This window comes from Pseudorasbora parva, chromosome 23 (assembly GCF_024679245.1).
Source record: "Pseudorasbora parva isolate DD20220531a chromosome 23, ASM2467924v1, whole genome shotgun sequence".
Lineage (NCBI taxonomy): Eukaryota > Metazoa > Chordata > Actinopteri > Cypriniformes > Gobionidae > Pseudorasbora > Pseudorasbora parva.
The window spans coordinates 26,876,439-26,899,915 of NC_090194.1; the positions used below are offsets into that span (position 1 = coordinate 26,876,439).

General features: G+C 37.6%; 1 protein-coding gene across 8 annotated transcripts in view; it reads left to right on the forward strand.

Annotated features, from left to right (window-relative positions):
- The window catches only part of msi2a (musashi RNA-binding protein 2a), a 264,611-nt gene continuing 241,134 nt past the window's right edge, over positions 1-23,477 (forward strand). For 6 of the 8 annotated variants that reach the window (XM_067433022.1, XM_067433024.1, XM_067433026.1 and 3 more), the window contains exons 1-5: positions 1-180; positions 432-472; positions 748-829; positions 2,442-2,526; positions 9,844-9,885. In XM_067433022.1, coding sequence (XP_067289123.1) covers positions 119-180; positions 432-472; positions 748-829; positions 2,442-2,526; positions 9,844-9,885 — 312 coding nt within the window. In that variant the 5' untranslated portion in view covers positions 1-118. The other 2 variants (XM_067433029.1, XM_067433028.1) reach the window with 2 other exon arrangements.

A 23,477-nucleotide genomic window follows, 5' to 3' on the forward strand; every position in this document is an offset into this window, starting at 1 on the left:
CGCGCGCTGATCCCACGTGTGACGCTAGCGCTCCCGGTTCGGTAATATTCCTTGAGCTGGGCTGCAGTGCCCGTGTGTGTGTGTATGCGTGTGTTTGGAGTTGGTTGGGCTTTGAGCTATGGAAGCGGACGCGAGTCAAGTCACCCCTGGAAGCCCGAGTGATTCGCAACACGACCCGGGGTAAGAAGACAGGACAAGTGCGCGCGCGCCCTTGTGTGTGTGTTTGGAGTTTGATTCTGTTTTCAGCGCGAGCGAGCGCGTGTCCTTCCTCGCGCAGTTCTGCTGATGTTTTGATTGACAGGTCGTTTCTAAGGCTCGTTTGAGCCGGTACACAGGTCAAGCTGTCCGTAGGGCGCTCTTTATGAGGTATTTACAAGGAAAATGGCCGTTTTGACATCTGGAGTCACTTATTCCATTTTTTCTCCTTACAGTAAAATGTTTATCGGTGGCCTCAGCTGGCAAACCTCACCAGGTAAGGAGAATCTCTTCTGTTTTGGAGTTGTTTTGCTTCTTAATTATCCATAGCACGCGCTGTTTGTGTGTCACTGCGCACAAGGTTATTGTGTTTTTCAATCATCTTACATTAAGCGGCGACGCGACAAAACTTGAACGCTCTCATTATAATCAACGAAGTGTGAAGCGCGCGACCTTCGTAGATTATAACGGCAGCGTTCAGGCTTAATCGCGTCGCTCACTTGAAGTGTAGACACGGTGTAACCCTCTTGTGTCCTTGTGTTTTGTATTCAGACAGCCTTAGAGACTATTTCAGTAAATTCGGGGAGATCAGAGAATGTATGGTGATGCGCGACCCCACCACCAAACGCTCCAGGTAAACACATGTGCTTCCATCTCTCTTATCTTTCGCTGTCTCTATATTCTGCTGTTTTATGATGCGTTAAGGGCAGAGGAAGAAGAGCAGGACAGAAAGCCGATTCATAATGCAATTTGACATTGAGCTAGGACTGTACCGCGAGAAAGCGAATTCCTGTTTTCAAAATGATATTACAAAGGACAAAGTACATTTGCAAATATATGACACGGCTGGACATTACACATCATATTATAGATGTAAGTCTTTTCTACATAATTCTGCAGCGGGGAATCCATGACCTCCCGATGTTTGGAGAAATGACCCTAATAAGGCCACAATTCATATAAGGCCATTTTTGTTGTATTTTGAAAGAAAAAGCATGAGAGAAATTGTTTCATAGCAAATGAAAAAAAAAAAAGAATTCCACTTTCTTTTGAGAAAAAGAAGGGAGCCAATTGAAAGTTCAGTTATTTACGATTCGTTGCTTCTATCTGACACTGTAGAAGTAGCATAAAAACATTTTATTTTGTCAAACCGCACTCCTTTAGGAAGACTGCAACTGACCTCTTCCTATTAAACCTGCATAAGCTAAGAACCCATTAAATCTCATATAAAAGGCATCAACTGAATCCACCGCTCAGAAAACAATTCATGAACTTCACCCAACTGAGAAAAAAATATACAGCAAGACCTCACAAGCTTGCTGCTTTAGCTAAGAAATATGTTTGGTTAAAGTTAAATCGGTGTTGAAAAATGTCTTAAACTTAATTTTATCATTTTCAGATGTGTAATACCTTTTTTAATCTTTACATTCAGATTTGGGTGGGCTTAAAGGGTCACTTCCCTTGTAAAAATACCAAATGCTATACATTACTGAGCACACGGGGCAATATTTTTAGACAAGCTATTATTTTTTTGTACTAGTGTATATACTATATGTGTGGCCATGGACCACAAACCAGTCATAAGGGTCAGTTTTTTTTTAAATTGAGATTTATTCATCATATAAAACCTGAATAAATATGTTTTCCGTTGGTGTATGGTTTGTTAGGGTAGGACAATATTTGGCCGATATACAACTATTTGAAAATCTGGAATCGGAGGGGGTTCAAAAAAAATTACATTTATTTTGAGAAAAACACATTTAAAGTTGTCCAAATGAAGTCTGTAGCAATGCATATTACTACTACTACTACTACTACTACTAATAATAATAATACGTTATGTTTATGGTAGGAAATTTACAAAATGTCTTCATGGAACATGATCTTTGCTTAATATCCTAATGATTTTTAATGAAAAAAAAAATCTATCATTTTGACCCATACAATGTTGTTGTCTATTGTCACAAATATACCCATGCAACTTATGATTGGTTTTGTGGTCCAGGATCACATATGTATATACATTATTCAAGGGCACTGGAACAATTTGAAAAGTGTAGCAGCGACATATTAAGGCATTGAGTATTTAAGATTATCTCACAAGTGGAAATTTCTAAATGTGTCATGATTGCTACACCCCTGCCTTCATTGAGCGTACAAGCGCTTCGTATGCTGTCACAATATTTCTGCCTCTCCTGTGAAGTTATCTCCTGACCTTCACTGTGTTTTGTGTTTTTGTTCCACAGAGGGTTTGGCTTCATCACATTCGCAGATGTTTCCAGTGTAGATAAAGTCTTAGCTCAACCACACCACGAATTAGACTCCAAGACGGTATGTATCACTTCATAATGTTTGGTTTCTGTAATTGTTAGAATAGAGTGTGCATTGAAACAGATGTCATTCATATGGTTCTTTCCCACAGAGTTTTTCATTTCCTTTCCAATCTCTGTTTATTTCCTGCTTCTTTATTAAAAAGGTATTTTTTGTATTTTTTTTTTTTTTAAAGCTAGAGTGGACAGAGTTTTACGTACTTGCATATCAGGGCTTAAGAATATGGATAGCCTAGGGCCAGTGTGAAAGATTGGTATCAGCACTTGCTATTTGGGGCCACTGGGCTCTACAGTGTGACCATTTCAGTCTCTTTTGCTTCTGAAAATTACTGTGACAGTGAAAAGCGACTGTGAAAAAAATATTTAGGAGCTTAATGCACTGATCTGATCAGGCCCGGTTCTATCGGGGGGCACTAGAGAGTGCACCCTCAGCTGAAACTAATAAGAATATATTAATGTACAGATTTGGCAAACAAGCCAGTGTGTATTTGTGTTCAGAAGAATGTCAAAAATTTCTTTTTACAACATGTTTTGCAGTGTAGCCATTCACGCAATGGCCAATTAGAGGTGTTTAAGTTAGTCAGAATCCACTCAAAACGCTTTTTGTCAAGTGCTGAGTTCTAATCCTCTCGTTATTACAAACAAAGTGTAGACTCAATGTAAATGAGAGATTCATTGTGCAGTGTAGACAACTTCATTGATTATAAAGGAAGTTTGTGAGATCGCGATGAACTGAGACGTGGGACAGCTTTGTTGTGATAATAAAGGAAGGGCTCTGTGTGTGCTTTCTATATAAAATCCATTCAGAATTTGAATACACGTTTTGTTCTTTATCCTACTAAGAGGACCAAATGTCCACTTACTTGTTTTTAATATTCAGTGTTGGGGGTAACGAGTTACAAAGTAACGAATTACAGTAATGATATTACTTTTTTGAGTAACGAAGTAAAGTAAAGCATTACACTAAAAATATAGGTAACTACACTACTTTACTAGACTATAGGAACGCGCTTTCGTGCGTTACCCGAGTCGTGTTTGCCTGTGTGTGAAGTCTTGATCTGTTTACGTGCTTCGTGCATGCGCTGCTTGCGCTTGCCTGGGCAACGTTGCCATAGAGATCGATTTGAGTGACGTAGCTCCTGTTGCGAGAAGAGAGAGGGAGACGGTGACAGTGGCGATCTTCAGATTACTTTCACTTTTGATAAACATTTTCAGTTTTCTACTGTCCAGTGATAATTTGAAAAGAAAACAGAATGAAAGCTTACATGTTAATATAGCAATGAATGCAACCTTAATTGCGTGGAGAGGGGTAATTAAATGCGACCATGCAGGATGTTTTTTTTTTTTTATTCCATTGCGCTACTTTTCTTTCGGTTTTAATGTAAACATTACCAGACCGTTTGACCTTTGCGCTTGCATCTCTTCAATACGTTTGCATAGTATCGTGCATGATGCGGCTTAGGCACTCAAGATGAAAAAATCTCATCTCTAGACATGCATAACGCATTTTAACCGCAAAACCGCGACCTGTGAATGGCCCTACACTGATTAAGAGATAAAAAGCGCATTTTTATTTCAGTGCTTTTATTTAAACAGTCAGCTTGCCTTATACATTCAGTTTACTGCATCAACAACAAACCAAAGAGGGCGTTTCAATTGAACTAGGCATTGCATTTTAAACACTTCTACGTTATTTTCTAGCTCTGTCCATGTAATAAATGCACGTTCTTAAATGAGCGAGTTTTCAACTTTACCTTAAATAATTGGCCTTAAATCACGTTTATTCTCTCAAACACAGTGACCTTTTTTATATTTTTCATTGACCGTTTGTGGATTTTACATGAGGCATATTTCTTTGTGCAGACAGGGATATTGTTCTTTCATATGGTTTTACGTGCCATTTTGTTAACATTTATACAATAAACGCTACTGACAGGCTAAGTGATGATAGGGCTATGATGTCTGTCCATAGGCCTAATTAAAAAACGGGAAAGTAAAGTAATAAGTAGTGAAGTTACTTTTCAAATGCAGTAACTAGTAAAGTAATCTCATTACAATTTACAGAAGTAACTAGTAACTAATTACTTTTTTTGAGTAACTAACCCAACACTATTAATATTTATAAGCGGGCTGCAAAATAAATCGCAATTAACATGAAATCGCACTTATAATTTGGCTTATCGCAATTATGAACACGCAAAGGCTGCAAATTTTTGGTAATAAAAAATAAAATAAACATACATGCAAAGTTTATCAGTGCAGGGCGGCTCTGTAATGCCCACTTGCTGTCCCTGTCTAGAAGGTAATGAAAACATCATCAAAGTAGTCCATATGTGACATCAGTTATTTAGTTCTTTAGTTGTTTAGACTCCTTTGAAGCGTCGGGCAATACATTTTAGTCCAAAAATAACAAAAAATACGACTATTCAGCATTGTCTTCTCTTTTCGCCTGACCTTATTGCAAATGCATTTGTAGGAGTTTCCCCTTTTAGATGCAAAAGTTATGGGAGGAGAGTATTTAAATGAATCACGCAAGATTTGCCCTTGTCAATTTACTAGTGTTTGTGCCATTATAAAAAATAACAAAAACCTGATGCTAACTGGTAGATTGCGTTGGTCTTTTTGGAACGCTAAGCAATTCGGGTCAAGTTTACCGAAATTAACTTTTTTTTGGGTCTCCTTGCTCTTGAATGGACACACACACACGCACACACACACACACACACAAAATTGTGTCTAAATACGAGGGATATGCGAAACTGGCTGATTAAACGATACTGCTGCTGCTAGTTATTACTAGTTTTTTTGTTTTGTTGCACATTTAAACATTTAATGTTTTGCTTTATATTTTTGCAACGGCTAAGTTTAAATTACCGTCATGTTAAACCGCTTTTATAATAATTATGCAATGTTGGGCCCACGGGTGGGGCGCAGAGTTGAATTGTTTAATATTACATCTTAAAATTAATATATATTTTGAAAAGTGTAAATGTGGAGGAAAACTAAATCATTTAATTTTTAATGTTGGTTTTCTTTGCCACTCACAGTGGGTTCAGGGAAACGTCCACTCGTAAGATTAGCAAGGTGAGGGAGGATTTTTAAAGCTTGAACAGCTTTTCCGTTTTTTCTTCTATGTCATGTCAAACTAGTAAAACAAGTAAGCTTGCTCAGGCTTATATTAAAGGTTATGAAGGACAATATGGTTGAATTCAAGGATTTAAATAGAAACATTATGAATGAAACTTACTTTACAGCAGTTTTTTTCCGTTGAACTGTTGAACTTTTTTCGACAGTTTCTATATCAACATCTGTTTATAATAGGCTAGTAGGTTTGAACCTCTTGGGCCTGTGCTGGCTATTGATTTGAATAAATATGTCTATAATGGTTAACGCTGCTTAAGTGAACACTCAGTTTTAACACAATGATCATAATGCAAGGCAAGCATGATTAAGTGTTCTTTCAAATGGGTCTCTCTGGGGCAGGGTTAGACTAGTCTGTTACAAAATTGAAGTTTAAACCGTTATGAAATTAGTCATTGCGCACATCCCTAGAAAATACCCATCTTGTAAACACAGCCAGTTATGTCTAAACAGTTAAGAAAGAAATTGGATATGTATCATTTTATTGGAATTGTGCATTTTGGTCTTAAACTGACAGCAGCCATCATTTAAGGTTAATCAAGCAACAAAACATAGCTTTAGAGTAATCTATATTTCATTAAATACAGTGAACACTATAGTGTTATTTTACATTTATTATTACATTTCTGTACCAGAATACTACAGTTAAGGGCTGTTCATACCAAGGATGATAAGTATAAAGATCAAGATATAGTTCTAAAAATTGCTGTCCATATTGAAGAATTGCAGAGTTAACGACACTGAGAAACGATAACATTGGAATCACATTCAGAATTTTTTTTTTAATTCAGCTGATGCATGACAGCCAGTCAGAATCCATCCATATTCTTTTAGTCCTGTGTATGCAGTAACAGTAGAATCAGCCATAAAAGTGAATGCTGTGTGTTAAAATGAATTTGGCATCTGTGGATGTTGTTTAGAATGACATTCAGTCAAGGACTCTGAGCCGAAATGTGCTCTTTCCTTGTTTATCTGGGAAATAACTCTCAACTGTTATAAACTCATCTGATCTCATTCTAAACTGAAGGGACACCTCTGGATTTCCCCTTTCTTCCCTTTCACAGTCACCTGAGACCCATGGACATGCACTTCCTAGTTCTCACACACATAGCAGGATGTTGCCCTTTGCGTGTCTTCATATTATTAAATAAAAAACTTAGTTCACTCTGCTCAATTTCTGTACTCACTTTGATTTTGAATCCGTTCACTACTGAACAATGAAGATACTGCAAAAAATGACCCCTTAGAGGGTTTGAAATTGTGAACATTCGTAATGGAATATATAGTTACATCAGTCAGTGTGCTGGCATTCTGAAAATGACATCTCTGCTGTGCGTTGATTTCTTTAGTATGTTTAGTTTGATGGAAAAAAAACAACAAAAACTTAAATGTCAGACAAACTATGCCGAACACCTGGAGTGACTACACCACACGCTGTCTTCATTCTCCAAGTGTTCAATGCTCCAGAAACATTCGCGTGTCTGATGCTGTCTGTAAATCTGACGGTAATGAATAATTACGACTGGCAGTGAGGTTTCGGGGCAGTACTGTGTGTCGCTCGTATTCAGCTGAAATCAGATTTCTGTGAGCTTTTTATCGCAGTGGGGGGTTGTTATCTCGTCTCCTGCAATCAGCGCTGAGTTTTGTACAGTGTACAGGAACGGTAAACACTTTGAGTGATGTCTTTTTAAAGAGGAAATTTAGGTGGAGGATACATCTACCAGGCATATTTGAAAAATCATAGACTCCGTCTCAACTTTTGTGTATGTTCATAAAAATGCCCTCTAGGTAGACAATACAGTAAGCAGTTTTTTAAGTTTTTGTTTGAAAGTTGGTTTAGTTTTTGTAAAGCTGGGGCCACACTAAAAGACTTTTAAAATATGAGACCACAAACATGACCATAAGAAATCATAAGATTTAGCCGCAATGTGACCAGGAGCGCACATTACACACTAAAAGATTCCATTCACAAACAACTGAGTCCTGTCTGTGAACACAGGAAATGTCACAAAATCCCTCGCATCAAACCTGACTTTAAAGTAAACAACCACGGCGGACTACATGGACTGCTTTTTACAAAAAATTCACTAGGAAAAAAAAGATGACGGTGTGAAAATTGACTTTATATGTTACGTTACAATGCGAGCAGCTTTCTTTCCGATTGGGTATTGTTTGGTTTCACAAAATAATCTACAGAGCGCAAACGCGTTTGTCCTCGGGTCCCCCCCCCCCCCCCCCCCCCACACACACAACAGGATTTCTTATCGTAGATTCGCGATCCGGCTCTGATGTTCTTCTGAGCAGATTCTGTCACTCTTAACACACCTCACACCACAGGAAAATCTGATCAGATAATCTGTACCATCAAGATAATCGGGACTGTCGGTAAGGGAGAAATCGGTCGTGTAATTGAACCTTGCCTGTTTCATGTGAACAGAAATTTTGTGCATAAAATATACATGTTCAGACTCTTCGAAATCTTTGTGACTGTATGGTTATTGTAAGCATGTAACCAGCTCAGAGTACAAATGCAATGTGGTAGTTTTTGACTTCCTGGTAAAGTGGTTTTGGTAATCCAAACGCGAAAAGCTTTGAGCCTTTTTTTATACTTGTCGCTGACCGCTTGTGAATTGATCAGCCAAAAGAGATGTTAATACCAGATGTAAACCACTATCTGAAAGCTATAAAAGGCTACTAACACATTAAACTGCTACTGCTGAGATGGGAGAAGCTCAGTAATTGCTTCATCTGGAAATACACAGGACTTTATTTACACAATGTGTGCTTGAGTCTAAATTACATATTGGCTTAATAACTGCTGTCTGCTGTTTGATTTAGATTATCACTAGGTTTTAAGATTTTTTTTTTTTTTTTTTTTTTAATGTCTGTGATTTAGTTTGTCTGACTGAATGTCTGGAACCACTGTGGTTTTGCTCTTGTGTTGAATGTTCCAGTACCAGCAGTGGTAGCAAAAATGTTTGTACTAATAGGCCTAATTAGACCTATAATGGCTTCTTAGGTCCTGACCCTATAGATGCAGCTTATTGATTTCAGTGGATATCTGATCAGAAAACTGGGCCATTTGCAAATGCATGAGATTTGTTTTGGTGCCTTTGTTTATAGTCCCAGTACACACACGAATGTTGCTCAATTTATCCGTGCATTTATCAGAATGGGATATTTGCTCTCAGGCTGTATGGAAAAAGACTCCTAATTTCTACTGATTTGAAATTCAAAGCGTAATATTGTTTCTGCTCACACAGGCTTGTTTCTATGGAGTAATTGAGGTTGAATTGGTTAAGCCTTAGGCTAATTGCTAAAACGAATCGCTACATGAAATTCATCACAGAGAAGGTTTCCATACCCAGGTGTTACAAAATCCATCTCTCTAATTGACCTGATTTGGGGAGATAACAATCACAGCTCAGTCAAATGGAATTTTGGGAAAATAAAAGGTTTAGTTCAGTGGACACCAATGTGTCATTTCAGAGAATAATTACCCCCGTGAGTCGCACAGTTAATTGAGGTATCTGTTTAAAATGGTCAACGTATACATATAGAGTAGGCAACACACACATACAGACAAGGCAAAAAAACGACTCCTAAAGATTCTATCCAGCAAGATATGTGTGTATGTTTTATTTAGAAAGGCTCTGTGTCTGTAATGATACACTTATATGCTGCAGAGCCCTCAGGCAAACGTTCAAATCTACACTAGGAGTTTTGCTACAATCTAAAGCTTTTGCCTTGCTGAACATGGACAAGTAATTTCCTGCAAGAGCCCAATTTCGATCTGTTTATGTTTTTCCTCTTGACTACGTCTGCCTGTATGAGATTGTTTGAAACTCCTCTTTATAAGAGGCTGTATTAAGGCTGAGGCAAGACGGTGTGACATTGGAGCATGAAATAGTTTCTCTGATAATTCTTTTCTGTCTGCACACCTTCAGCAGATGGAACACAAACTGAAATTAACAAGATGACAAGCCAAAGAGTTAATGGCTTTGTTCCAGTATGACCCCTCCATGCTCCAAATGTTTCATTCCAAAACCTGATGGTGTTGATGATTTCTTCAAGTATGAAAGAGTGTGTTAAATTTAGGTCTGGATAACTGCATTCAGATATGACTTTGCTTTTCTAATCATCATTTCTCTCTCTTTCTTTGTCTGTTTGTGCACAGATTGATCCTAAGGTCGCCTTTCCTCGACGTGCCCAACCCAAGGTCAGAATTTTATAACTTTTGCTTGACGCTGACTGTCTTTTTTGCTTTTCTGGTGCAGACCTGTGCATTATAGTGTGGGATATCAATTATGGGGTCGGTCATTGATGCGCGTGTCCATCTGAAGTGATTTGCAGGGATTTGTGGGTAGTGCTCCTAGTTGTCAGTGTGTCCGTCTCTTTTGTGCTAATGCAGTTCTTCCTCTTTACTCTGTAAATTGGTCTGGAACTCAGTGTCCGCCCAAGTGCCGTCCACTCTGGCAGGTTCTTTCTTTCTTTTTTTGTCCCACAACAAACATTGATCGATCATGGATTTTTTTTCCCCCTTGGTTTTGAGTGCCTCACAGATTAGTTTTTTTCTTGCTGAACAGATCAGGTTTCAGACAGGAGGAAAATGCTCAGAATGATCCAGGGCATGTCTTCGAAGTCTGTTGGCATGCATTTCCAAAATTTCCAGACAGTTCTTTCTCCTTCTTTATTTGCCAGTTTTGGTCTCTTAACCTTTTCTTTTGCAACATCAAGAACGGCTCAGACATTCCCCCCCTCCTCAGATCCCTGGATTCCTGTTGAAACAAAGAAAATACATTTTGCTCCAAGGCAGCACTGTTTTTTTTTTTTTTTTTTTTGGACCCCCTAAACAATATGAACTCTCCTGCAGACGGCAGGTTATGAGAACTGAATTGTCAATTTCAGAGAGACATGGACCGGTTTCTCTCTTGTACCTTAGCATCATTTCTACCGTGTCTTTTTTTTCTTATAACATAAAGATAGATATGGAATAGTGTACTGCTGTATTTTTTTTGTAAGTAAATGTAAAGCAGAGTACATAAGTGCAGAAAGAACTGTATTTATTTTAGTGTGAAGCAGAGAACACTGATTTTAAGGGATCTTAAGGCAATAGGATTAAGGCAGATCTATTGGCATTGCACTGGCTTTTTTTGTACATGTAAAATTGATTTTAGACTGCAAGCAGCAAATCGTTCTTGTCACACTTCTTGCCTGCACTCTGCCTGAACGGTAGTTCTTGTGTTTATTTCTCAGTGTGAGGTCCATGTCCGCTGGAGACTGAGCCCCCCCCATTTTACATGATTGCAGCTCTCCTGTTGTTTATGCACCCTTTATAGTTGTCCTGTGTGGTTGCAGTTTGATGTTTGCATTTTTGGTTTAAGAGAAATTTTATAATCTGCAATGTGTTTAGATTTGATTTGATTTAGGGATGGGTGTGGTGATGTTAATGTGTTTGAATGTAAATTGAAATTAATTTGATCTGTAAAATTTATGATCGATAAGCCCCGCCCCTCTTAGTTTTAAGCTAACTAGTTTTTTGAGCTAACTTAGACAAACAAACTAGTTGCTTACTGTCCTACAATGACAGCTGTCAGTGTGAAAACCTTGTCCAAATATATTTTTGGACACAATGTAGTGGACACCATCTGAATCATGGCCAAACTTTACTGATAGTTTTTAAGTCTATTGTGAGCATAACATATACAGACCGTATGCCTTTTCAGGGGTGCTAATAAACGGTAAACTTTGTATCTGCAAAACAACTCACATAAAGTGTGAGCTCTCCCTTTCACTACCCGTATCGCGCCATAGATTATAATGCCCAGTAAATAGTCCCTCCCTAATAAGACAGATAATGCAGATCTTAAACGTATTTAAATAAAAAATGTATACAAAAACTAATTAGAAGACAAATAAAAATACACAGAAGGACCACCTCCCAATGAGGAGCATTCAAAATATGCAATCTAGAATTTTTCTTTTCTTGATTCCTTTTCTCGATATGATTGACCGATTCATTTTTTTTAAAGTTATTTTATATTAACTAGTCAACTTAAACTGAACTAGAATACGATTTAGGTAACATTCTCTTGATTAACCATCTGGTTAAAGTTATATTCCAAGTGCACACATCTGAAGTGATTAACATGGTGTAAATTTAAAACAAATGACTTGTTTTTTTTTGTTATATCTTTGCAGAAAATATGTATGAAATATGAGGGCAAATATTGTACAAATGTTTCTTAAACATATACTATATATTCTTTTATAAATTTCTATCTAAACTTCTTATCCTGAAAGTAATAGCTATAAATGACACCAGTAATAGGCTATTATTTAGAGCAAATTGTACTTTGTAAAAACAGAAAAAACAGCTTCTTTCAGTCTATCACCATCATGCAAACATTAAATATAAAACATACAGTAGTTGTTCTTCACAGGTTTTTGGGTTTCATTGAGCAATTTTTTCCATTGTTTTTATGTTTGGTGGACATGTTTGGCTGTTGCGTCTTTAGCAACATCTCGCCCATTAAACAGCATTCTAAAAACTTGGTGCTCAAGTGAGAGGTCAACTCATGACTAATGCGTTTGCTTTTTTCCCATTCCAATGCATCAACGTTTTTTACACAATATCTCATTTTATTACATGACGTGAGAATAGTTAGCTATATAGTAGGGCTGGGTAAAAAAAATAGCACGTTTTCTCATTTTAATCAATTTTCATTTTTACAAATCGATATCGATTATAAAATCCCAATAATCGATTAGTCCTCCTCCTGTTTTAAGTTAGTGAATGGGTTGACGGAACATTGTAGTGCACCTCCTATCTAATAAATTGCAGTAATCTTTGTGCTTATCTGATCTTCTCTTCTGCCTTAATACCAGTTACAGCATGAAATAAACATGAATATCTGTTTTAAAAGATAAAAGCAAAGCTTATCGAAATGTGTATCAAGTCACATAAAATCGCTCAATCAGTGTTTGAACGGCAGAAAGACGTCAGTAAAACAGCTTGTAAACATATTCCAACCAACAATAACATATTCCATATTCATTATAATTTTTTATTTTCTTCAATATTTAATGCATTTTTTTAAATAAATCTGGCATGTTTTTATGACAGCCACCATTTAAATGTTTATATTTCATATAACTTTATTATTAAAAAACATCATTGAGTGTAATTTAAAGGGTTAGTTCACCCAAAAATGAAATCTGTCATTAATGGCTCCCCCTAATGTCGTTCGGCACCCATAAGACCTCCGTGTTTAGATTTATAATTCGGGTCGCCAATGTCACGTGATTTCAGCAGTTTGACACGCGATCCGAATCATGAATCAATACGCTGATTCATAACCATTTGAATCTTTATTTGAGGATTGAAAACAAACCAGGAAGAGAAGAAAATGCTAAATAAAGTTTTAGATTTTTTTTGGACCAAAGTGTATTTTCGATGCTTCAAGAGATTCTAACTAACTAAATGATGACACATATGGACTACTTTGATGATGTTTTTATTCCCTTTCTGGACATGGACAGTATAGTGTGCATACACTCTCTGACTAAATACAGGGTGTCCGCGGGGTTTTAAAAAGTATTAAAAAGTGATAAATCAAAATTGTCAAATTTAAGGCCATTAAAAGTGTTAAATGTGGTCTCAGAGGTATTATTTTTTTCCAAATTAGGTATTATTTTTTTAGGCTATCAGGTGTCCTATTCTGATTGAAATTCTATCTGCATTCGTGTTCGTTTTTTTAAATATGGGCTTTAGCATATCTGGGTGGGCACATAATCAAAGATCTTTCGTCTCCGTCTCAACGCATGTTTGATGCTGACGTCATATTCAGCGGTCGTTCGGCATCATCTCAGAACACTGCGCGCTCAACAGAAGTGTCTGGCTTACGGTTTATTTTAGACTTGCTTCAAGGCATATCTTCAACGACTATCCTCATAAGAGCAATCTTAAATGATTTATATAAAGTCTAAAATGAACAAAAAGAGTTGTGAGAGAATGAGGCACGATCCATATAAACAGCAGTATATAGACAGTGAGATCCGCGCGTCTGTCTGCTCTTAAAGGGACAGCAGCCAATAAAGCTTCCTGTCAGTAAAGTTAAAGAACAAAAGGAACAGAGAAAATGACTCGCTGCTCTTGACTAAATAACTTTTGTAGCTTTAATATAAGCTTTAATTTATAGTTTATGCAGTGCAGACTGCATATAACTTTGATAACTTTATTAAATATCCGTATATTTCCTAACTGTTCAGACAGGAAGGGCATGAGTAAACATTACATTTATTATGGGTTTATGTTAGCATTGTTTTAAGTTTACTTAAATAAAAAATGGTATATTTTGAAGCCTAATAATAAATGTAAAAAAATAAAAAATTAGTAGCTAAGTATTAATACTGTAATTAATACTTATAGTATATAGTAAGTAATACTGGCCTTCATTCATAAAAAAATGCCATTTAAACAAATATTTAAAATATACTGTCTTTATGTTGTTTCTACATTAATTTGATTAACTGTGAAATTATTATATTAAAAAATATATTAAAAACGTACAAAAACTTTTTTTTATTGCGATTAGTCACAGAAAAAATATGTGATTAATCTAGTTAAAGTTTTAAATCGATTGACAGCACTATTTTTAGTATTTTGTTAAATTCAACAACTTATCGCAGTTATAGAAATGTAATATTTGGCTCAGGTTTTGTTGTTGGAAAAAAAACACTAAATAATTTAATTGCTGAATTGCCAATTATTAATGTAAATCAAATGTGTATGCAGTAATGCTTCTCCTTAACCAACCTTTGTGAATGTTGAGATGTATTTTATCGTGTCTGAATGATAACTTATCACAGATTTCCTCCTGCTGTCGATTCTAAATCTATTCTTTTTTGTATGTTATATGTGTCAAAATCTGTGTAAATAATAGAAAGGTCGCTGATTAACACTTGCTATTCAGTGTCGTGATGGTTTGAAAAAAATATTCTGAAGGTAGTAAAAAAGGTATTAAAAAGTAGTAAATTTAACTTAAGGATTGCTGTATATACCCTGAAATATAAAACATCTTAAACTGTGTTCCGAAGATGAACGGTTTTCCTTGAGAAAATTTGCCATATATTGTACCTGATATATATAGCCAAAATAATATATATTGAATCAAATCGAATTGCAAGCTTGTGAATCAAAATCCAATCGAATTTTAAAATTTGCTTCAGTACCCAGCCCTACTATTTAGATTTTTTAGGTTAGCATGGACTCGCAGACTTAATGAGAATGTGACAACCACAAAATCCTCTCAGGATTCTTGGAAACGGTGTTACAGAACCCAAGGCACATCGTTTTACCTTTTTTGTATCATAAATCCCATCAAACCGATGAGAGCTTCGGATCTTCCAATGTTGCTCTATGGGGCTAAAACCTAAAGATGTCCAAGTTCCAGTCCCTGTGCAACGGGTACTCAACTGTAATTGGCTCATCTGCGTTCGAGGGGAGGGGCTTACAGATAGGTCAGTTCTGCTTTGGTGTTGTAATTCCCTTGTGGTATCATTTACATTAGCAGATGAGTTTTTCCTAGATGTCTTAGTGTCTGCGTATCATGGAAGACTGGCTATTCTCTCTTCTCCTGTAGACATTAGTGTCTCAAAAATGAGCTTGTCTTTGGTAGCCAAAGTGACCGTTGTCTCCTGAGATTTTTCCCAGCCAACATTTGTTGCTGCCGTTGTGTCACACTGTGATATCACAACAGATTATGGCGTGTCCCGACATGATTTTAATTGCCACTGGGACTGTGGCCTCTTGTGTTGTTAAAAGAGCTTTGAAAGCTTTTGGAAATGGCAGCTAGTCACAAGTCTCTTCAGAAGAGGTGACCAGCGTGATTAGCGTTTTTCTGTCTGCCTCATTAGCATGTGCTCACTGAGAACCTCTACTCAGCTTTAAGTTGTTCCTGATTACTAGAATTCGAGTGAGATAGTCATACAAGACATCCATTTTTAAGTCGTTTCATTTTCGGCTCCTTCCTGCCTTTTTAACAAAAATTGAATTTGTCCAGAAAAGTCCAATGTTTCTAACTAGATGCTAATGTACAGTTATGTAAGGCGTTATATCAAAACTCTGTTGCGAATGCGTATCATTAACTTTGCATACATATGAAGGTAACTTCGAGACTTGTTTTTTTTTTTTTTTGTCCATGACCAAAGACCAATTCATTAAAATAACTTTTGTTACCAGATCGAGCAGCCAACTTTCACCCGAGCATAAGGATATTCTTGTTTTTCCTCAATGTGAACAATATAAACCCAATAACCATGCAGACTGAAGTGTATATGTATGTACTTTCTGTACGATAATTGGTGCAGTCTGCTTTGTTTTTGCCCGTTCACACTGCTTGTGTTGAATTGCTTTCGGTCTGGATGTTTGTTTTGTTATTGTTTAATTCTCCAATAAAAGATGGCAAATTTTTACATGATTTGTTACATTTAATTACCCCTTATCTTTTATTATTGCATTACAGTGTCCTAACCAGACGCAAGGCAAAAAGATTCCAGCGACAACCAATGTATCTGTCCACACCCAATCAGAAGTGTGTGTGTGGGTAGGCTGCAAGTGCACATCTGTATGATGCACTTGCTAAGAAGTAGATAAGCACATACAGGGAGTGCCGAATTATTAGGCAAATGAGTATTTTGACCACATCATCCTCGTTATGCATGTTGTCTTACTCCAAGCTTTATAGGCTGGAAAGCCTACTACCAATTAAGCATATTAGGTGATGTGCATCTCTGTAATGAGAAGGGGTGTGGTCTAATGACATCAACACCCTATATCAGGTATGCATAATTATTAGGCAACTTCCTTTCCTTTGGCAAAATGGGTCAAAAAAAGGACTTGACAGGCTCAGAAAAGTCAAAAATAGTGAGATATATGGCAGAGGGATGCAGCAGTCTTAAAATAGCCAAGCTTCTGAAGTGTGATCATCGAACAATCAAGCGTTTCATTTAAAATAGTCAACAGGGTCGCAAGAAGCGTGTGAAAAAACCAAGGCGCAAAATAACTGCCCGTGAACTGAGAAAAGTCAAGCGTGCAGCTGCCAAGATGCCACTTGCCCCCAGTTTGGCCATATTTCAGAGCTGCAACATCACTGGAGTGCCCAAAAGCACAAGGTGTGCAATACTCAGAGACATGGCCAAGGTAAGAAAGGCACACCACTGAACAAGACACACAAGCTGAAACGTCAACACTGGGCCAAGAAATATCTCTAGACTGATTTTTCTAAGGTTTTATGGACTGATGAAATGAGATTGAGTCTTGATGGGCCAGATGGATGGGCCCGTGGCTGGATTGGTAAAGGGCAGAGAGCTCCAGTCCGACTCAGACGCCAGCAAGGTGGAGGTGGAGTACTGGTTTGGGCTGGTATCATCAAAGATGAACTTGTGGGGCCTTTTCGGGTTGAGGATGGAGTCAAGCTCAACTCCCAGTCCTACTGCCAGTTTCTGGAAGCCACATTCTTCAAGCAGTGGTACAGGAAGAAGTCCAGAAAATCCTTCAAGAAAAACATGATTTTCATGCAGGACAATGCTCCATCACACGCCAAGTACTCCACAGCGTGGCTGGCAAGAAAGGGTATAAAAGAAAATCTAATGATATGGCCTCCTTGTTCACCTGATCTGAACCCCATTGAGAACCTGTGGTCCATCATCAAATGTGCGATTTACAAGGAGGGAAAACAGTACACCTCTCTGAACAGTGTCTGGGAGGCTGTGGTTGCTGCTGCATGCAATGTTGATGGTGAACAGATCAAAACACTGACAGAATCCATGGATGGCAGGCTTTTGAGTGTCCTTGCAAAGAAAGGTGGCTATATTGGTCACTGATTTGTTTTTGTTTGGTTTTTGAATGTCAGAAATGTATATTTGTGAATGTTGAGATGTTATATTGGTTTCACTGGTAAAAATAAATAATTGAAATGGGTATAAATTTGTTTTTTGTTAAGTTGCCTAATAATTATGCACAGTAATAGTCACCTGCACACACAGATATCCCCCTAAAATAGCTAAAACTAAAAACTAAAACTTCCAAAAATATTCAGCTTTGATATTAATGCGCTTTTTGTGTTCATTGAGAACATGGTTGTTGTTCAATAATAAAATTAATCCTCAAAAATACAACTTGCCTAATAATTCTGCACTCCCTGTACAATAATAATTATTAAACTATTATGTGTGACTGATACTGTCTTTGTCATATAATACACTTGTTTTTTGTTCACATTGAGTTAGAGCTGCACGATTCTGGATAAATTGAGAATCAGGAGTATTTTCATCGGTTCTTCCACAGAAAACTAATTAAAATAACATTTCATTGACTAGAGGTTCTGACAAAATGCTAATTGTTGCAGTCTATTTAAAGAGGCTTAATTCATCTGAATTCATTCTTTTGTTTGAATGAATGATTCAGTGAGAAATACATTACACACGCACTTTTCGCCACCTGGTGGCATAATATAATCGATAAAATCGTTGTTACTTTCAAAGGTGATTTACTCGTAAAGGTGATTTATTTTGATTGCTTCAGTAGACATCACTATAAAATTTTATAGCATACTTCTGTGATAATACAAGGCTCCAGAGTCCAGACTAACATTTTAGAGCAGTGGCACCAGCGCCACTAAGTTCTATAGATGGCTCTAGCACCTGATTTGGTTGTGCTGGAGGAAAAGTTTAGTAACTAATAATGTAACATTGTGTAAAATACTTTGTGACTTTTTACTTTTTTCCATATATTAGAAAAGTGAGTGGTAACTTAAATAAAATAAAATAAAAGTACTTATTTGCCACAAAGTGTTTCCTACACCTTTAAACTTTTGGGTTTTCAAATCATCATATTAAAAATAAATAACATTACAATTGGACAATATTTAGAGCTTGTGTAAAGCCCTTGAAAAGTGTTTGAATTTCTCTCTCAAAAGGTTGTAAATACCTTTTAAAAAAACACACACATAAAAACCATTTGATTTATGTCTACCACAATACCATGTGGTGTTACTGCATTAAATCCATGGTGAATGCTGGTGATTTATGAACTGAAACCCCTTAACTTTATTCATGGCACAATGGTTTCTCCTGGTTTTCCATGTCAGCGCTGTATGATCTGATATCTATGGTTTGCACCGAACGCTTCTCACCAGATCTCGCGGTAGCATGTTATTAATTCTGTGGCAAATTCAAACGCTTTGTCAATGGATCTCCCTGCACTGTGTAATAGTGTCGTGTGATCGAGATTGGCCCATGTATGAGTTTATGCTGATAAATGGTCCGCGCAGTTAAAGAAAGTATGTTCCTCACCAGTGTGACCTCTAACAAAATTGTGTCGCACCAGCAGGAAAAAAAGTTGCAATAAGCAACCATTTGGCCACAGTATGGAGCCCTGTAATATGAATATTTGTAAGAGAAATAAGAAAACTGTGTGGTTGCAAAGATTTTATGAAGCCGTTAAGTTAACTGCTTTCTCTGGGTTAGCAGCAGCGCCAACGCGGATCTGAATCTTTCGGGGTGACTTTGTCAAAGGTGTAAGATTGCGTGGGCATTTGAATCGAGATCACATTGAGATTTTTTTAAATTTTTTTTTCAAGAACTAAAATATCTATTGTCGCTTTTAGTATGATGCTATACAAATGATTATGCAAAATATTCAAACTCACATTTAATTTTTTTAACATTACAGAAATAGAAAACATTTTTAAATAGAAGGCTGTGGCTGGTTAGGGCAAAGCCATGGTGAATATACTTTTTACCCTGTCATATGGCATTGCATCTGGTTAGGTGTAAGAAGTTGGTCATGAACTTTAGATTTTTCCTGTTTTTTATCTTTCTTTCTAACTAATAAAGGCAGCAGGAAATGACTGCTGACCTCTATTTCTCTCACCAATGCTTTTACTCTTTCTCTCTTTGAGTCATTTTTTGGTAAGATCTGTCACGGAACAGGACTCCTGCAGCTGCAGTTGTTGCGTGCATGATGTTACAGTTTTTCAAATGAAACTCTCAGTTCTGTTTCCATCTAAAAAGGCAGAAAACACCCTAAAGTGTAAACACAGCCCTCCAGCAGTGCTTGTGTCTGGCTCGTGTGGGTTTTAGTTAAGAAAAGAAATGCACTTTAAAAATGGCCCTGCAAAGCAGACCGGACGCCCATCGACTTTTTCACAGACAACAAGAAACAATCCGATATCTGGCAAAGGCAGCCAGGATCATCGAGAGGGAAAAGTCAATCAATCAGCGCTGCGTTGATGGGATCGCGGTATCAGGACACCTCACTCTCACCTCATGGCAAAAAAGATCGTAACTGCTGCAAACAAGCGGTGGGGGAGGGTGTAGTAGGTTCTGATGTGAAATGGCCTGTGGAAGAGGGATCGCAGATTGTAGATTGTATAGGAGGAAATACATTTTGCGGATGAGCTCGGTTGGAGCCGTGGCTTAGTGGTTAGCCTGTGGGATTGTGGTGCTTATGCAAGCAATGTTTGACAATCATTCCTCTGTCAAAAGGCATGTTATAAAAACAGTTTACCACAACCACAATAAATAATTAAATACATAAATAAATAAATGGAAAATTGGGCACGACAGACTGAAATTACATAATTTTTATTTTTGGTTTAACTTGTCACTTTAACAATGTTAAAGCAGCACTAGGTAACTTTTCAACCTTCAAAATATATTTTTTAAGACTCTTGTGATGATAAATCAACTTACAATAGGTTGAATGACACGTCTGCCATAGCCTGATGGGGTCTGTATCGTTTTTAATCGTACTTTTAAACTTCGGGTTTCGGGTAGTAACCCGAGAACAAAAAGAACTACAAAATTCGACTGCTTTACGGCATATACGTCACTTCCACCAACACCCACACTTCCTTAAATTCGGACGTGCGAGCCCAACTTTGTTCGTCGGATAATATAGTCATGTCCGAAGCAGCAGAGACAAATAAGAAAGAATAGGTTTTGTTGGAGGAAAGCAATAAGAGGAAACAAAAAAGTGATGGGATTAAAGGCAGGACGAGGATCAGCATGTGACCAGCGTTTGCTCGTCGGCGTGAGCTGAAGGAGGCGTGCCCAACCGATGCTGTCATGCTTGTTACGGTGAGCTACCACTCAAACATTGAACTGAAGTATCATATAGATTCTGGAAAACGGTAACCAATAGACTACTATAATGACGCTGGCTTGTAAACGTAAGCATCGTGATTATTTGGCGTTTGAAAAAAATAAAACCCATGAAATTATATTTATATGACATGCTGAAACATGCCACTGACTGTAACGTTACCTGGGATGAAGACATTTCACACGCGCCGCCAGAAGAACTCTGAACTCCTCTTGCAGTGTTCAGGCGACCTGTTAGCGCTGCACTGACCCGCGGCGCCACTTTTATGAAGTTATTTGGCCCGCACCGCACCACTGTATATATTTTTACAACCCGCCGCGCACCCGCGACCATTAAATAGACATACGGGGTCCGCGGGTTATGAGACGACCGACGCATCACTAGTTCAGGGCTATCAGGGTTGTCATGTCAACAAATGCATGCGCGATGGCATCCCCTGTTGTAGGATTACAGATCTTACGACAGTAGTTGAGGACATTATTTTTTCAAAACTGTAGGGGGACCCCGAGAGCAAAAGTAACCAAGTGGGGCTTTAAGGGGGGAGGAGGATGCGGGAATTGGCAAACATTGATTGTAAAACTTTAATGACCAAATAACTGCAACAAAATGAAAGTAAAGCAAGCTAAACCAAAACTACAACGTAGTCCCATGCCTGGTCCTCTCTTGTCTTCCACTGTTGTCCCTGTTGACGGTCATTAAAGGTGTATTCTCTAGGGCTGGGTATTGAAATTAATTTCTTAATTCGATTTCGATTCATAAGCTTGTAACTTGATTTTGATTCTAAATCAATTATTTAGGATATATATCAGGTACAATACAGATTTTCTCAAGGAAAACAAATCTCTTAACTAATGCTGCCTTGGCTGCACGATTATGACAAAAAAATCCCTTGAAATTGTAATTGCGATTTATTAAATACAATTATCACAATTTACAACGAAAGATGTTTTCAATAGCTTTATACTAGGGGTGTAACGATACACTTGTCATGGATTCGATATAAATCATGATACTTACTGCTGCAGTCCGTAACTTTTTTGGGTTAAAAATTATCCCAAATAAATTTGAGCAAGTACATAACCAGCCACTGTTCAAAACTATCTGCTTACCGTAGCTCGATTTACAGCAGTAAGCTTGTAATATTTACTGGTGGATTTTCCCGGGAAATTCAAGCATATGTTTGCGTCATTAAGTCACATCGCATGTGAGCAGACTATCGCATGTGAGGAGTGGAGATAGCCTTTTCTCACAGCACTTGATATAATTAAACTTATCAATTTGATGGCGGATCCAAAAAGGTTCAAACGACAACAGTCACCAGTGACAACTGGAGATTCATCCGTTGTAAAATGCAAGTCTTCGCACTTCGGAGTGAAATAAAAGTTTGTGGGTTTTTTCCACTTTTTTTTCTGCTGAACAGGTAAGACATTTCAATGGTTGAATTAGGCTATGTAACAGTAGCACACCTGTTCTCTTCATTCATGCAGTTAAGGAGTTTTCTTTTGTTGTGCCTTTCTCGTTTTGCGATGTGCATTATGGTAACATCAGTTATTTTGTGCTTGCTATGAGAGGGAGCTTCACCTCTACTCCACATTAATGTGTTGGTATATGATGATTAGAAGAAGATTAGGCTGCACAGAAATTAAAACTGTACTACAGGTAGCCCTAATACACATTAAATGTAGTCACGCAATCCTGATAACATTAACAGTTTGAAAAAGTATAATTTGCAGTTTGACGTGATATGATAAATGATTGTTAGATTAATCATTGCGATATATTGCAATGGTTTTTTTGTCCTTAGTTGGTCAGAACAAAGAGGATGAGCTACTTACTTGTTCAGATGACATTATGTCGGCCATACTTTCAAACAGTAAAGTCTGTGATTGTGAATGACAGTATCCACACCGGTGACTGACGCTTCTCCTGACTGCTGCACATTTGATTCCTCCGCGCTGTGCCGACCGGGGCACTACTCACTTAGAGTTGATAATTCCGCGAATAACTGCAATTGCAGTTTTCGAACAGAGATGGCGACAAAGAGAAAAAACTGCGAACTGCAGCTTTAACTTATCATTAAACGTATTGATATTTTAAGACAAAAAAGAGACTTTTTTATTTTATTACTTTTAACAAATCTCCGGTCGATGCTGGATTTGGATCCGACAGGAATGGTGCAACACACTTAGTATTGCATTGTTATAGATCGTTTTGCTTATGTGTACGTGTGTCTAACAGACCATACCTTCAGCACGCTGGACTCAGACACGTATGGGCAGCTAACAAAGCCCGACAGGCCGATGAATCTCATAATATTCTGTTCTTGATCTGTGCTATTCTCTTTCTCACGAGTTTACATTTGAAGGGTGGCGCGATCGCGCGCGTGTGCGCGGTTCGCGCTTATATCGTCTGATCTTGCAGGCTATGTGTAATATAAAAATAATAGTCCAATCAATCGTGGCTGGATTAGAAATAAATCATTGTTTTTGTTTGATAAAGACGTTTACGAGCCCTGTGATCGAGAGAATCATTCCGGTTGCTGCTGCTCCTTCAGTATCTCCTCTCCCTGAACTGACAGCAGAGCTGAAGCTCATTTAAATATGCATATCTTATCCAATCCTAGCCGTGGGCGTTTACTTCCA